Here is a 15,987-nt window from a genome sequence, read left to right as displayed (position 1 = left end):
TCCTTTTAGATCAGAATCCTAAGACTGACCTATGAATCCAACCCATACTTGCACAAGAATTCCTTTCTATAATATATCTGACAAATGGTCAGATATGGCCTAATGGTTCAAATGTGGCCTGACCAGGAAAAACCTGGTTATGGACACTGTGCATCTCTCCATGCAGCCTAAGGTCCCATTAGCTTCCTTAGCACCCCGTGCAATTCTGGGTTGGCTCTCCAGCCACCATTTACATGGCACCACCTACTGCATGAAGAATCCTTCCAACTGGTAGTGTCTTCCTTCCCAAACTACTTGTTATTTTGTTACTTTGTATACGTGGATATATGTACATTTATTAACTTTATATTTATGCTATATATTTTTAATATATACTTGGCTCTCCAATTAGAATATAAGTTCCTTTTGAGTAGGGATTATTTCATTTGTGCCTCTATCTCCCAGAGCCTGGCATAGTTCCAAGCACATAGTAGGTGCATAATAAATACTTGTTGACTGATTTTTAAAATGAAAATTAAAATAACTATGTGCAGTCACTGTGGTAGCCTCTGGGAATACAAATACAAAAAATAAATCCTTATTTTCAAGAAGTTGACATTTTAACAAAAGAGACAAGTAAAAAAAATATATATATGCATATATACACACACATATAAAATGCAAATAATATAAAGAGACTAAATGAAAATGAATACAAAAGAACTAAATGCAGAAGAGTTTAGTAAGGAAGGCAACAGCAGATAGAGAGGTATTGGGAAAGGCTCTATGCAGACAGTAGAGCTTGAACTGTACCTTCAAAGAAGAGAGGAATTCTCTGTGGTAGAATTAAGAAGGGAAAGCATTGCAGGCATGAAGGATGCCCAATGCAAAGGCACAGAGGTGGGAGATAGAATCATCTGTAAGACACAGAATCAAAGACCAGTTTGGATGGATTGCGGAGTATGCGAGCGCACATAATGTGCAATGAAATTGGAAAAATAGTTTGGGGCCAGGCTGTGAAAGACTTTAAAAGCTAAATAGGAATTTAGGGGTAATAGGGAGCTGATGGAGTTCATTGAGTAGGGAAGTGACATAGTCAAATCTCTGCTTAAGATAAATCACTTTGAAAGCTCTGTGTAAGAACTTTAAATAAGGAGAGACTTGAGATGGGGGACCAATTAGAAGACCACTGGAATAATCTAGGTGAGAGGTGATTAAAGACCTAAATTATAGTGGTAGCTGTGTGAATAGAGACAAGGAATTAAATGTAGGAGATATTACACAGGTAGAAATGATAAGATTTGGCAACTGGTTGGATTATATGCATTGAGTGAAAGTGAGGAGTACAGGATGATGCTGAGGTTATAAACCTGGAAGAAAGAAGAATAGTGGATAGAAAATTTCAACAGAAATAGGAGAGTTTGAAAGAGGAGTGAGCTTGAGGAATAAGGTAAAGTGTTATTTTTTTATATGTGATGAGTTTGATATGTTACTAGGACATCCAGATTGAAATGTCCAAGAGCAAGTTGGTAATTAGACTGGAGCTCAGTCTCTCAGAGGAGAGACTGAGGTTAGATATATAAATCTAGGTATCTATGTAGTTGTGATAATTACACATGGGAACTGATGAGATCAATGGGAGAGCATAGAGGAGAGAAGAGTGCCCAAGATCAAGTTTTGGGGAACATTCAAAGTTAGGGGACATGGTATGGAAAAGGTACCAGCAAAAAGACTGAGGAATACTTAGGCATATGAGAGAAGAACCAATAGAGTTGTGTCATGAAAAGTTACAGAGAAAAAAGCATCTAGGAGAAGGTAGTCAACATTCCAATGCATCAGGTAGCTAAAGCAAGATGGGGGCTGAGAAAAGGCCACCATTTTGTCAATTAAGATGTCACTGGTAACTTTGGCAAGAGCAGTTTTAATTAAGTGTTGAGATCAGGAGTCAGATAAAAAAGAGTCGAGGAATGAGGGAGATGAGAGGATGTAGAGGCAGTGTGTGTCAAAATTTTTTCAGGGAATTTGACTGAGAATGGAGGAGAGGATATAGGATGATAGCTTGAGAGTACGGAAGGGTCTAGTGAAGGTTTTTTAAGTATAGGGGAGATTTATACATGTTTGAAGGCAGTAGGGAAGAAACCACTTGATAATGAGGTTGAAGGTGTGTGTGTGTGTGTCTGTCTGTGTGAGAGAGAGAGAGAAAGAGAGAGAGAGAGAGAGAGAGAGAGAGAGAGAGAGAGAGAGAGAGAGGATATAGAGGAACAATATGCAGGAAAAAATGGGAAGGGATGGGATCAAAGGCATGTGAAGAGTGATTGGCCTTGACAAAGAGAAGGGCTACCTTTTTGCTAGAGGCAGGAGGAAAAGAGGCAAGAGAGGGAAATGGCATCAAGGGATTTTGAGATGAAGTCAATGGAAGAAGAGGGAGTTCCTTTGGAAGGAACTCATTTTTTCCTCAGTAAAATAAGAAGTAATATCCTTAGTCTATAGGGTGGGGGAAAGCTTGGTGGGAGGACTGAAGAGAAAAAAGAAGGTTTGAAATAGCTTCTTTAGGGAGTAGAATATCACATCAATTAGGGAGGAATAAAAGAATTGCCTCATTGCAAGTGAGAGCCCAGTTGAAGTTTGATGACGTGAATTTGTAATGTACCTAGTCAGCAGAGTTGTACGACTTCTATAGCTCCATTCAATATCATGAATAGGAATGAAGAAGGCAGATGATGGGAATCATCTAGGGCTAAAATTTGGCAAGGTATGAGTGGGTTATAGGACAAAAGGACAATAGATCTCAGAGTAAAGGACAATGTGGAGTGGCATTGGTTAACTCTAGGGTTGAGATTTGAAAGGAGGGTCAGAGCAGGAATAATGACTCAAGAAAGTATTGAGGGATGGAAAGTTTGCAGGTCATGAGGAGGGCAAGAAATAGGTTAATAAATAGGAAATCATGATTAGATGGAGAAGTGCCAGAGTTTTTCATTTAAGGAGAAGGATTACAGTGAGATCCAGGACTAGGGTTCCTTGGTGCAGCTGAGGTTAGGGCAAAGGAGTAGGTCATGAAGTTGAGAGGTCATGGAGGTGAGAGGTTTAGGAGTTAAACAGAATATCTAAGTGGATATTAAAGTCCCCTAGTATTAGGATAGAAGTTGGGGAGGAGAGGTCAGGTGTTAAACTCCTTGGGAAAGGAGTAAGGATGACTTAGGTATCAGGACATAATGCCAGCCATGATCTGGATTGGGCAGAAAATTTTAATAGGAGGAACTTCAAAGGAGGAGAGGTTGCTGAGTAATTGTAGTAAAGGAAGAGCTTGGAATTGATAGTGAGGAGAAAAAAATATATTCTGATTCTCTCTCCAGAACCAGTGTGTGAGGGGTGTGAATGGAGGTATATATAATACTGGAGAGGAAGGACAATAATTTGATGTTGTCTTTGGGGAGCCAAGTCTCTCTGAGTATATGGAAGGAATGGAAGAGAAAGAGGATGAATCACTTCCTAAAGAGTGGGACTGGAAGAACAATTCTCACCTTCACAGCTTTCCCAACATTCGTGGTTGAATTTTTGAAGCATTTTTCTGTCAGGAACTTAAAGATGATGTCCACAGCTTCTCCAATCTGATCCAGGGATTTTTGTGTAGGTTGGAGAAAATCATTGATGAACTTATCAAGCTTATGGCCTCGAGTTACATAAAGAGATGCTGGCTAGAGAAGAAACAGATAAAGCACATGAATTAAGTAACCCAGTATCTTGCCTGATAATCTTCATCCCCTAAAAAAATCAGTCTCTCCAGAGGAATGGTTTCTGTCCTCGGGGAGCTTACAGTCTGATGGAGGAAGCATAATGAATGAATACATACAAACACCAACAACGGAAAGCAAAAATTCTATACAATATCATGACCCATCCTTCCTCCTCTCTAAGTGTCAAATAACCTTAGGAAGGAAAAACTGAAGAATTGTAGAAGAGTTTTATAAGTGTTTATGGGGTTAGGGTTAGGGGTTAGGCTGGCTAGTCAGAGAAGGTTTATTAGAGAAAGTCTTAATTTTAAGGAAACGTGAAGTGAGCAGAACCAAGAGAACATTGTACAATTAAATTATCTCCTCCTATCTCCAAAATATAAGCCTCTTAATGGGCTTTTGTATTTATATGTCTAGCACCTAGGACAGTTCCCTGCACATGATAGATTACTAAATGCCTATTGATCCTACTACATGTTAGACAATGTGTGGGGCATTAGGTGTATGAAGCATAAGGAGTTGTCTCTCCAACCCATGATATACTTGCAAAACACAACTTTTTAAAAATTTAATCTGTATTATTAATATTTTCTCTATAACTTTTTTAATTCTAAACAATCAACAAAACAATAAGTGAATTCCTGATTTATAGTGTTTGCCAACTTCCTAGATGTTAATACTCATACTGAAAATTTAACTTAGAGCTAATAATAATAATAGCTAACATTAGGTAGCCCCTGCTATACTATGTATCTAGCACTATGCTAAGCACTTTACGAGTATTATCTCATTTGATCCTTACAACAACCCTTCATGTTAGGTGCTATTATTATCACTAGAGGAAACTAAGGAAAACAGAGGGTGTGACTTGCCCAAGGTTATATAGTTGATAAGAGTCTGAGGCTGGATTTGAACTCAGGTCTTCCTGACTCCAGGTCCAGCACTCTATCAACTGTAACCTCAGCTTCCTAAGCTCTCCACAGCCAGTCTGAGCTGGCTCCAGCACACTCCTGACTAAGAGGCTGCTGAGGGCTTTACTGACCACAATAATAACAGCTAGCACTCACATGGCAAAACACAACTTTAAAAAAAAATAGCTTTCGCCTTTAAAGCCCAAAAAGCAGCCTTCACTTTACATTGGGCTGGGGAAAACATGAGGTATATAAATAAATAAATAGAAAATATAAAGAAAATAGAGATGAAGGGATTTTTTTCCTTTGGGGGATGGCAATATTAACCATCCAAGCCAAATTTTGAAACAGAGTGGTAAGGATGTGGATTGGCGTGGGTGATAGGTCATAAACTGTAAAGATCAATCCATCTGTAGGGAAAAGGGAATTAGATTTCTGGGACAAAAGCATGATTGGATTGACTAAAGACGTTAAGGTTCAGTCTTTTGAAGTAGTTGGGAGGGCAAAGGTTAGGGACAGCGGAGGAAGTCTAAGACAGGAGAGAGGGATCAAGGGGAAAATAGAACATTAGGGAGATATGATTGAGAGGGAGCAGGAGGTTCATGGCTAAGGTCCTATGATGGAAGTCAGTAATCTGTCATGAAGGGGATCAGGATATTGCTGAAGCAAATATTAAGACATATTTAGAATGCTCTCTCTGTCCCTGTCTCTGTCTCTGTCTCTATCTCTGTCTCTCTCTCTCTCTCTGTCTCTCTCTCTCTCTCTCTGTCTCTCTCTCTCTGTCTCTCTCTCTCTCTCTCTCTCTCTCTCTCTCTCTCTCTCTCACCAGAACATCCCAGGGCATCCAAGATGAAGTATTCTTCATAAAACAGTTGGAAGATGACCAGATTTTTGCTTCTTCAGCCAGCTGTTCCCAGGGCTCCAGATCAGTTCCACTAACATTACTAGTTGGGTCTGCTGGATCTAGGATGATTGGCCTAAAAAAAATCCATGCAAAGGAATCAGGGATGAACTTTCTCAGGAGAAAATAGGATCCTTGGAAGCATGCTAGGATTGGGGTAGGACAGAGGAAGGCCCTTGGCTGGAGTTCAGAAGTCCTGGGTTCTAGTGTAGCTCTGACTACCTGTGTGAAATTGGACCACACACCTTCTCTGGGCTTTAGTTTCCCCAAATGGAAAAATGATTATTAGGATAAAATAAACCACTCCAGTACCTTTGCCAAGAAAATCACAATTGGGGTTACAAAAAGTTGGACATAACTGAAGCAATCAAACAAAAACAGGCAGGCAATAGAAAGAGTACCGTCTCTGGAGTCCTCAAACCTAGGTTCAAATTCCATCTTTAACACTATCTGTGTAATCTTGGACAAATGGTTTAATCTACTTGTGACTCAGTTTCTTCATCCATAAAATTAGCATCTAGAACTAAATGACTTCTGAGGTTCTTCTCAACCCCAGGTCTATGATCCTATGCATAAATGCGGTGTTGGCTTTTTTTTCTTTCTTCTCTCTACTCTTCTCCCCCTTCCCAGTAGCCCAAAGGGAAAATTTTCAGGAATGCAGAAAGTTGGATTCTAGCCATGAATCCGTCATGCTATGTGACCTTAGAGAAGTCATTTCCCCTTCTTCCAATTCAGTTTCCTTCCCTCTAAAATGAGGAGGCTGTATTAACTGATTTCTAAGAGGCATCATAGTATAATAGAAATGAGTGCTCTCATTGGAGTCAAGAGAGATCTACATTCTAATCCTGCCTCTGACTAGCAGTGTGACCTTGGGCAATTCACTTAAACTTTCTGAGCCTCAGTTTCATCATCTCTAAAATGGCATAATAGTTATACACAATTTACTTGTTTATAGAAATTTATAGTTTGCAAAGTGTTTTCCAAACACTATTTCTTTGGAGCCTCACAACAACCCTGTGTGGTAGGTGCTATTGTCTCCATTTTACTTTGTTTTTTTTTCCATTTTGCAGATGAAGAAATAGATTGAGAGAGGTTAGAATGTAGTCTTTTCCTGACTCTAAATCCAACCCTAAACTACCCAGTGTAGACTTCTCTGATATCTGTGATCCAGCATTACCCTCAAATCAGGACTGCTTTTTTGAGTATTAACTAAGGTAACATATACAAAGCCTTTTTCAGGTTGCAAGGTGTCATATGACAGTTAGCATCATTATTTTCTTTTTTTTCTTTTTTCTTTTTTCTTTATTTTAGGCAATTGGGGTTAAGTGAATTGTCCAGGGTCACACAGCTAGTAAGTGTCAAGTGTTTGGTCTGACGCCAGATTTGAACTCAGGTCCTCCTGACTTCAGGGCTGGTATTCTATCCATTGTGCCACCTAGCTGCCCCTAGCATCATTATTTTGTAAGGCTTCTTCTGCTTCTGAAATTCTGAGGTTCTGATTTTGATTTGTTCCTGAGAGAATCAGTCTACTGATTCTAGATGAGGTCATGGAAAGTATTCAATGGATTAGGTGTCTGCTCAGGAAATTTTTATTTCATCCTTTTCCACAATTCAAGGGAAAGAGGATGGTGAAGACATTGGTACCTGTCTTTTCGGAGCTGGGACTGCAAGTAATTCCTGATGGTTTCATCCTCAAAGTTGTAATTGACTGTCCAGTATATACAAAGTTTGTTGTACTTCATAATCAGCTCCAGGACTGTTAGGATGCCTTCAGCTGTGTTGAAATCATCTGCTTCACTCCCCTGCTCCCAGGCATAGACTGTTAGCAGCTCCAGAGCATATTGTAGGGGAAAGGAATATTTTTTCAGTCTCTTTTGGCACTGCAGAAGGAGAATGGGAAGACAATCAGTGAGGAGATAGAGGGCCCCACCCACCCACTAAGCCCTATGGCAGACCACATCACCCAGGCCTGTCACTAGAAGAGAGTATTCCCCTGCTGAAGGTGAAGGCAAGATAACACTTTCAGAACAATGGGCAGGCCAGGCTTCTAGACCTGACTCTGCACCCGGCTGTTTACTTTGGGGCCTGCAGACTCTCAGGGACTTCATTTCCTCCAATTACAGATAAGGGTGCTGGCCCTGAGCAGGGGCTCTTAGCCTTTTCTAAGTTGATTTCTCTGAGCTCTGGTACCAAACAGAAATGGCAATGTTGGTTTTATCCATAGGGTTGTTAGTGAGGCTTTTTTGTAAGGATAAGCTCAAACTCAGGTAAAATGGCGGCATCATAGAACCACCCACATCTGCACCCGAGTCTTTTGTACATAATACCTGACAAAGAGACATTGAGCTCTCCCAGTGCCTCCAGATGCCAACTCTCTCTCCTCCTCGAAATTACTTAGCATTTGCTTGTCTATAAATTTGCTATCTCCCTAGTGGACTGGAAGCTCCTGAGAGCTGGAATGGTTGTCATTTCTGTCTTTGTATCCCCCATGCCTAGCTTTGTGCCTGGCTCTTAGTAAGTACTTAAGAAAATGTTGCTGGGTGGTGCAGTGGATAGAGCATGAGGCCAAGAGTGAGAAAGACCTGAGTTCAGATATGGTCTCAGGTATTTATTAGCTGTGTGATCCTAACCTCTCTCAATAAACTTTACCTCTCTCAAACTCAGTTTCTTCATTTGTAAAAATGAGGATAATAACAGCATCTCCCTTCCAGGGGTGTTGTGAAAATTGAATGAATAGATGTATGTAAAATGTTTTGCAAACCATAGCTATATAAATGCTAGCTATCAAGATTATTAGTTGAATTGAACCGAATAGATTTTAATTTCTTGAAGACTTTTGATGTGGAGGGGGGAACCCATTACCATTCTGGATGGATCTAATTATTAGGAAAATTTCCCTTCCTTCAGTCCTAATTAGCCTTTCTCCAACCCAACCCCACCAAGCCCAGCCTAGCCCATGGCCCTCAGCACTAGCCCTCTGGGGGCCAGAAGAACTGGCTAACTTTCTGAATGATGGGTGTTCAAATACTTAAAAACAGCAACTCTTCCCATTTACCTCTTCCTCTCCTCTTATAGTATGAACTTGAGACCCCTTACTATACTAGTTGTTCTGAAGTCAAACTAACAAAAGCATTTATTAAGTGCCTACTGTATACCAGATACTGTGCTAAGGCCTTGGAAATACAAGGAATGGCTTCTTTGTCTTTTCTAAAATATGGCCCCCAGACCTAAACAGAACACTCCATGTATGGTCTAATCACAGCAGAGTGCAGCTGGTACTCACTCCCTTATTCATGGACAATATGCTTCTATTCATGCAGACTCAAATCCAATTTTATTTATTGGTCACTGTATCACCCTGTTGGCCCATATTGAACTTCAATTGACTAAAACCCTATCCAAAACAGTAAGGTCCAAGTGAACTTTGTTATTATTTGAGCCATATTGGACATTTTGATAAGACTTGTGGATACCTGTTATCTTACCATCCGATTTTTATCTCAAGAATTGAACACTGTACTTACTAGCTGTGTGACCCTGGGCAAGTCACTTAACCCTGATCAACTCACCAAAAAGCAAAAAAAAAAAAAAAAAGAATTGAACACTGTAATGTAACTATTCTCAACTCTGGTTACAAGGAATTAAAAGCAGATCCACTTGGGCTTTCAAAACCATCAGAGTCCGGGATGAACTGTACCTGCTGATACCAGTGCTTCACCAAGAGTATTAGGTTCTTTAGTTTTTGCGGGCGATTGTTGAAAAAACTCCCTTGTAGTTCTGTAAAGCAGACTGACGATTCACGATCAGATTTCCCTGGATGTATCCATCTCCGGTAAGTCTCTGGGCCTGGTTTATACTTTGAGGCTGATGTACGGGTGTGGCAGCCACTTGGTTCAACTGCATAGGAGAAAAATGCATGGAAAACTCAGGCTGCTCCACCAACACAAGCCTTTAGCAGAACAAAGCCTTCAGTGGTTCCCTATTCTCTCCAGGGTAAAATATAGATTCCTCAGCCTAGAGTTTAAAGGCCTTTAAAAACCAATGCAAAGGCAAGGACATGGGAGATGGTAAGCTGAATTTGGGGAACAACTGGTAGTCCCAATTAGAATGTACAGTGTATAAAGGAGAGTAATGTGAAATAATTCTGGAAAAGCAGGTAGAAGCTAGCTAGGTAGCACAGTGGATAGACTTTGAACCTGAAATCAAGAAGAACTGAATTCAAATCCAGCCTTACACACTTAGCTGTTGCATGACTCTGAGCAAGTCACTTAATCTTGGTTTGTTTTAGTTTCTTCATCTGCAAAATGGGGATAATAATAGCAGCTTCCTTCCTGGGTTATTGTGAGGATAAAAGCAGATATTGGTAAGGTTCTTTGCAAACCTTAAAGTGTTCTATAAATGCTTTGTTCAGTTGTTCCAGTCGTGTCCAACTCTTCATGACTCAATTTGAGGCTTTCTTGACAGAGATACTGGAGTGGTTTGCCGTTTTCTTCTCCAGTTCATTTTACAGGTGAGGAAACTGAGGCAAACAGGGTAAAGTGACTTGTCTAGGGTCACACAGTTAGTCAGTGTCTGAGGCCAGATTTGAACTCAGGAAGATGAGTCTTCCTGACTCCAGGCCTGGTGCTCTATGCACTATGGCACCCTCTAACACCCTTAATCCTGCTAATCTTGCCTTAGCCATCTTAATTCCTTCTGTTTATTACCCCCTCCAATGGGCTGGCCACATTGTTCAAATGCCAAATATATGCTTGCCTAAAAGACTGTTTTATGGAGAACTCACACAGGTTAAGCATTCACATGGTGGTCAGAAGAAGTGATACAAGGACACTCTCAATGTCTCTCTGATGAACTTTGAGATTGATTTTGTGACATGGGAGATGTCCCATGTCCCATGACCACCCAGCATGGTGTACCCTCATCAGAGAAGGTGCTGTGCTCTATGAACAAAGCAGAACTGAATTAGCTCAAAAGAAATGTGAGATGCACAGACTTAGAGAATCCACCTCAAATGTTCACATGGACTATTTGTGCCCAACCGGTGGTAGAGCATTCCGAGCTCATATTGGTCTGATTAGCCACAGTTGGATACCCTGTAACTTGACTCTAGCATAGTGATGTCATTTTGGTCCTCTCCAAGAACAAAGGACATCAACAAACCAGTTGAACTACTGTAATACAATTATGACATAATTTAATTACTATGCTATAATTACTATACAATTAGTAATTAAACTTAGTGTATTGTTGGACTTTCTGGTTTTAGCAGTTTGCTTTTTTAACAATCAGAATGAAATAGAATTGTGTGCCAGGCTGTGTTCTTAACCAGATCTGTGGGAGTAGGATATTGGAGGTCATAGAGCCCTAGCTTGGCACTGCTTTTCACTTTGTGATATCTACCCAAAATGAGGACACAGAAGCCAGCAAGAAACAAGGGTCATTGAAGGGTCTTTTGAGAGACCCTAAACAAGGGTCTTGTAAGCTCAAATCATCAAGTGATAACAAACATCACAGGGAGATTTAGAAGTCACATTGAGGGATGGATAGGAAGTCCAAGGTCTAAAAAACATAGATTAGCTGAGGGTCAGAGCAGTTAAAATCGAATTCATCTATATAACAACAACCTAGCATTTTGAGGTTACTAAGCATTTATGCCTACATAAAATCACAGGCTCTCAATGTTGGTAGGGACCTCAGAGAATGATAACTAGTTCAGTCCTGGGCAGGAAGTCCCTCTACAAAATCCAATGAAGAGTAGGGGAACTTATTCTCTCTTGCAGAAATCCATTCTACCTTTGGATATTATTGGGAAACTCTCATTGTTAGGAAGTGTTTTCTAAAACTGACAACAAATCTTCATTTCTAGGTGAATTCTTTGTAATTTTGGTTCTTTCTGTTAGGTCACCAAATTTGTATTTTACCTTGAGTGACTGCATAGATCTGGTGCCTCCCCCCTCACTGTTTTTTTTTATCCGTGTCTGTGGAGACCTAGATACAAGCTATGCCCAACCAGTAGTCTGAGATTTCTTTTTTCAGAGTAAAATCTAAGTTTCATCATCATTCAGCCAGAGAGTGAGGGCTGCCCCAAGGATTGGTCAGCTCAAGCTCAGAGCCCTGGGTCATGAATAAATATTGGTAATATAAATGACCAAGTGTAAGCTGTGGTTTTTCACTTTTGGAAAGGTAAACTCCATTGACTATAAACAAATTTAAATAGGCATCTGGGAGCAATAACTTGCTCTGTTTTCTCTTCCTTGGAGAAGACTCCAGAGAAGTCAGAAGTCAGAAGTCTGAAGCCTCAGGCCATGATGGGAAATAATTATAACTCAGGGAGAAAGCTAGGAGCAGGGAGACAGAAGGGACATGAGACATTCTATCTTTGACCAGCCCAGGTTACAGGTTAGAGAAGGGCTGTATGAAAGACTGAATTGTAGAATGGGAAGAACTTGGAAGTTAGAAGACCTCGGTTTAAACTCTGTTTCTGCCCTTGACTACCTGTGTGACCATGGGGAAGTCCATTAACTTCTCTCAGCTTCCTCACCTGTGAAATGTAGATGACCTCAGAGGTCCCTTCTAGTTCCAAATCTGTCCTAGAGACTCAGACAGAACAATCACTTTGATTTTATGAAATGAAAGCAAATGACTACTTTTCACTAAAATCCTATCTTGTACAAGAAGTTTTTCCTTCTCTTTGTTAATTATTTCCTATTTAGCCTAAACATGGCTTTCTGGCATATATTTTTGCTTGTTTTCTCCTCTATTTAATTGTGAGCAGGGATCATCTTTTGGCTCTCTTTTTATTCTCTGTGCCTAGCATGGTGCCTGGCACATAGTAGGCACTTAATAAATGTTTATTGACTGACTATTTTTATTTTCTTTTGTTACTTTGCTGTGAGGGACTGTCTGATGTTGGCAGCTGCCAGTTGGGTGCTGTGGCATGGGTAAGGTAAGATTTGGGTATTTTGGAAGTCGAGGCAGGGACTGTGGTAGGCAGAGTCGTGTGTACTGGGATGGGCTGGATACGGAGAAGCCATGAGGCAATTGGGCAGTGCTATGAGATAAGCTGGGTGCAAGGAAATAGCCGAGCCTGAGCTCCTGAGGCAAGGGGCGGTGCCACGTGGGAGTGGGATGGCAGAGGACTGAGTTCCCTCTGCTTAGTCCCCTCCCTATATGCAACGTCATCCCCAGATGCCTCTTGTGACCTTCCTGACTTTGTGCAGCACTGACCCAGTCCCCTCCTGAGTCTGACTTCCTAGGTCACGTACTCTTGTCTATGCGTCAATCCCAGATGCCTCCTTCCTGTATCCAATCCTAGCCTCCTACGTCACTCCCTACCCCTTGGTGTGCTAAACTCAGACAGCCCCTTCCGGTATCTGACCCTACAATCATTGGCTAGTAGCGGGCTGGGGAGGAGGGGCTAAGTAGGTACTTAGGAACAAGCGTGGTCAGAGAACACACGTGCGCTCTCCCCTGGCTCCTGCTCTGTTGCTCTGGCCTTGCTGCTTGGGCTTGCTATGATGGTTTGCTGTGTTGGCCTCTGAATAAAGCTCTGGTGTTGGTGCCTCCTGATGGCTTGTCTCTGTGTGGTGATCCGGCTGAGGACCGAGGACCCAGGCATGGGTAAGACTCTGGCAGTGCACTTCTTTTAAGGGAAGTGGGTACTGGCGCACGACTGGCAGAAGGTCGGCGTGCGGCCCGTATACTTTGCCATGAAATGATTTAAAAATTGAGCAGTTATATCTTGGAAAGTTATTTTATATAATAAACATAATAAATGTAAAATTATTTTTTATAAAAAATAAAAAGGGTTCTAATACTGGCTCTACAAACAGGTCAGTGTGTGACCTTGAACAAGCATGCTACCTCTCAACTTCAGTTTCCTTATCTGTGAAATGGGGAGAATGATCCTTTACCCTCGGGTATCCTCCACCAAAGATCCATCTTTACTCCTTCAATCCCCCTCTTATTACCAAAGCCAATGCTTTATATCACCTGCTGACATGGTACCTCTCCAGGGTACTTACCCAAGGCACTGAAGACTGGAAGCACGTCAAAGGTAATGCATAGGTCAGACTCGGTCAGTACCAGCTGGTGCTTATCCTCTACCATCTTGACCTTGTCCATTATTGCCAACAGCTTCAACTTTATCAGCTTCACTTCAATTTGTTCTTTGAGGAAGATGACAAAGGTGCCATCGGAGTGGCCTTTGAGAACAGTGTCTCTGCCATAGGACCCACCCTATGAGGGAAGAGAAAATGTGTGGTGGGACCAAAAGTGTTCCAACCTCCCTGTCTGTCACTTATGAGACAGCCAGTGGGAGGAAACTCCAGGCAAGGACCAGTCAGCCCAGCTCTCTTTGCTTTCTCCAACACCAGACTTTTAAACCCTTCTCTAGAGACCCAACTCCCTTTGATTGTCCTAGAAAACAAATACAAAAGAAAAAAAAAACAGCTCATGTTTCTAAAGGTTCTAAGGCTTCTAGACTCTGGGGGATTCAAAGACAAACACTGAAGAGTCCCTGCTCCTCAAAGGGCTTATACTCTATTCAACATGTTGTTGGGGGAAAGAAAACAAGCATTTATTAAATACCTACTATATACCAACACTTTACAAATATCTCATTTGATCCTCACAACAACCCTGCTGTTATTATTTCCTCATTTTATCTGAAACTCAGGCAGACAGAGACTAAGCTTAGGATCACACAGCTGGTGAGTGTCTAAGGCTGGATTTGAACTCAGGTCTTCCTGATTCCAGGCCCAGAACTCTATCCACTAAGCCACCTAGCTGCCCCAAGGAAGATGGGGGCTCTAAGAGATGGTGATGAGGAGGGAATGCATCCCAGGTCTGTGTACATGGAAGTGGTAACTGCCATGCAGACTCTAGGGAACAGTTTGGCTAGAGCATAGAATGTGTGAAGGGGACCAGGGGGAATGAACCTGGAAGTGGAGGTGGGAACCAGAGCCTACAGGCTGAAGAGTTTGGATTTTTTTTCTGGAGGAGAAGAGGGAGCCACTGAAGGTTTTTAGGTCATAGGTCTTAGGATCTTTTGGCAGTTTTGTGAAGAACACAGCACAAGGAAAAGGAGAGAGATTGATTGGCAGCAGGAAGATGCCATAGATGATTTCAGTCATCCAGGTGAGGTGATGGGGGCCTGTATAAGATGTGAGAGGCAAGAAGGGGCTGTGGCAATGTAATGATGGGTACTGTGATGATGGAGTTGACACGCCTTGGCAGCTGATTGGCTGGGCAGAGTGAGGAAGAGGAAAGAGCAGTGTGATGGCGAGGACAGTGGAGACTTCAACAGTAACAGGGAGGTTTGAAGGAAGAATTTCTGGTTTAGAGGAAAAGATAATGAGTTCTCTTTGGGATTGGTTAAATTTGAGTTGCTGGCCAGACATCCAGGCAAAGTCTAGTGAGGTTGGCAATGCAAGGAAAAAGGATCTCTGTGACTGCTATCTCTCTTACCTCTCTACTCATTCCAGTTTTCTCTCACAGTATTTTATTCTGTTCTGAATTAGGTATAGGGGAAAATCTACCCTTAGTCCAACCAAGAAAAGGCAGGAAGATTTCAAAAGTAGCTTTGCTAGAAAACAAAGGGAAGATCAAAACAGAATTTTTAAACCCTGAGGCAGTCTACCCAAAGGTGCTAATGGGACCGTCAGCCCACATTCCTGTTCATCTCCCAAGAAAAGGATATTTAGGATGGGCTGTAAAATGTGTGAATCCTGAGGGGAGGGTCAGCTTCCCCAAGGTCCCTTGCAGCTTTGACATTCCACAGAACTATGAAATTCCCTTTCTGGTCTCCCACCCTATTCCCCTTTCCTAAGTTACAGAATAAAACCCTGGAGAAACCCTACCCTACAGTCATCCAATATCAATTAGGGAGCAAGGAATCCATGGTGCACATTCTGTGCCCACTGTGGCAGCAGAACCTAGGTCTGATTAGTTACAGCTCTGGACTGGCAGCCTCCTTATCACAGCCTTTAGACCTGCTTGACTTGAGGCTGCCTAAATAAGACTGCAGGGGGAAAGCCTCCAGGGAACAAAAGCTATGGCTGCAAACCTTGCTCTTGCCTCTATGGAGAGCATACATGACCAGCACAGGTTAGGAGACAGAGTGGTTGGTCCTCTAGAGGCGGTGGGTTCAGAGGAGGCAGGGACCCAGACTCTTGTGCGCTATGAGTCCAGGAAGTGAAAATGCCTGGAGCTGGGAGGTGGATTGTCTTGTAAGAGGAACAAAGAAGCCAGGGTCACTGGATTGCAGCATACACAGGGGGGAGGGAACAAGGTGTAAAAAAACCAGAAAGGTGTGTGGGTGGGGCATCAGGTAATGAAGGGCTTTGAATGTCAAACTGATTTGCATTTGCTTCTAGAGGTGACAGAGAGTTTACTGAAGAGTGGGGGTCAGACCTGTGCTTTGGGAAGATCAATTTGATAGCTGAATGGGCTAGGGTGGGGAAAA

At 41.9% G+C, this 15,987-nt stretch overlaps 1 protein-coding gene across 4 annotated transcripts in view; it reads right to left on the bottom strand.

The window, feature by feature from the left end:
- The window catches only part of LOC114043454 (2'-5'-oligoadenylate synthase 2-like), a 51,822-nt gene that overhangs the window by 33,853 nt on the left and 1,982 nt on the right, over window positions 1–15,987 (bottom strand). For all 4 annotated transcript variants that reach the window (XM_027862598.1, XM_027862597.1, XM_027862599.1 and 1 more), the window contains exons 2-6: window positions 13,547–13,760; window positions 9,220–9,419; window positions 7,167–7,402; window positions 5,448–5,598; window positions 3,501–3,674 (exon numbers count right to left, since the gene is read on the bottom strand). In XM_027862598.1, coding sequence (XP_027718399.1) covers window positions 3,501–3,674; window positions 5,448–5,598; window positions 7,167–7,402; window positions 9,220–9,419; window positions 13,547–13,760 — 975 coding nt within the window. The remainder of the gene's footprint in view (window positions 1–3,500; window positions 3,675–5,447; window positions 5,599–7,166; window positions 7,403–9,219; window positions 9,420–13,546; window positions 13,761–15,987) is intronic.

Source organism: Vombatus ursinus, unplaced genomic scaffold (assembly GCF_900497805.2).
Source record: "Vombatus ursinus unplaced genomic scaffold, bare-nosed wombat genome assembly UNPS02001287.1, whole genome shotgun sequence".
Classification (NCBI taxonomy): Eukaryota; Metazoa; Chordata; class Mammalia; order Diprotodontia; family Vombatidae; genus Vombatus; species Vombatus ursinus.
The sequence above is the reverse complement of the archived record's forward strand: the minus strand, read 5'-3'. Positions and strand labels throughout refer to the sequence as shown.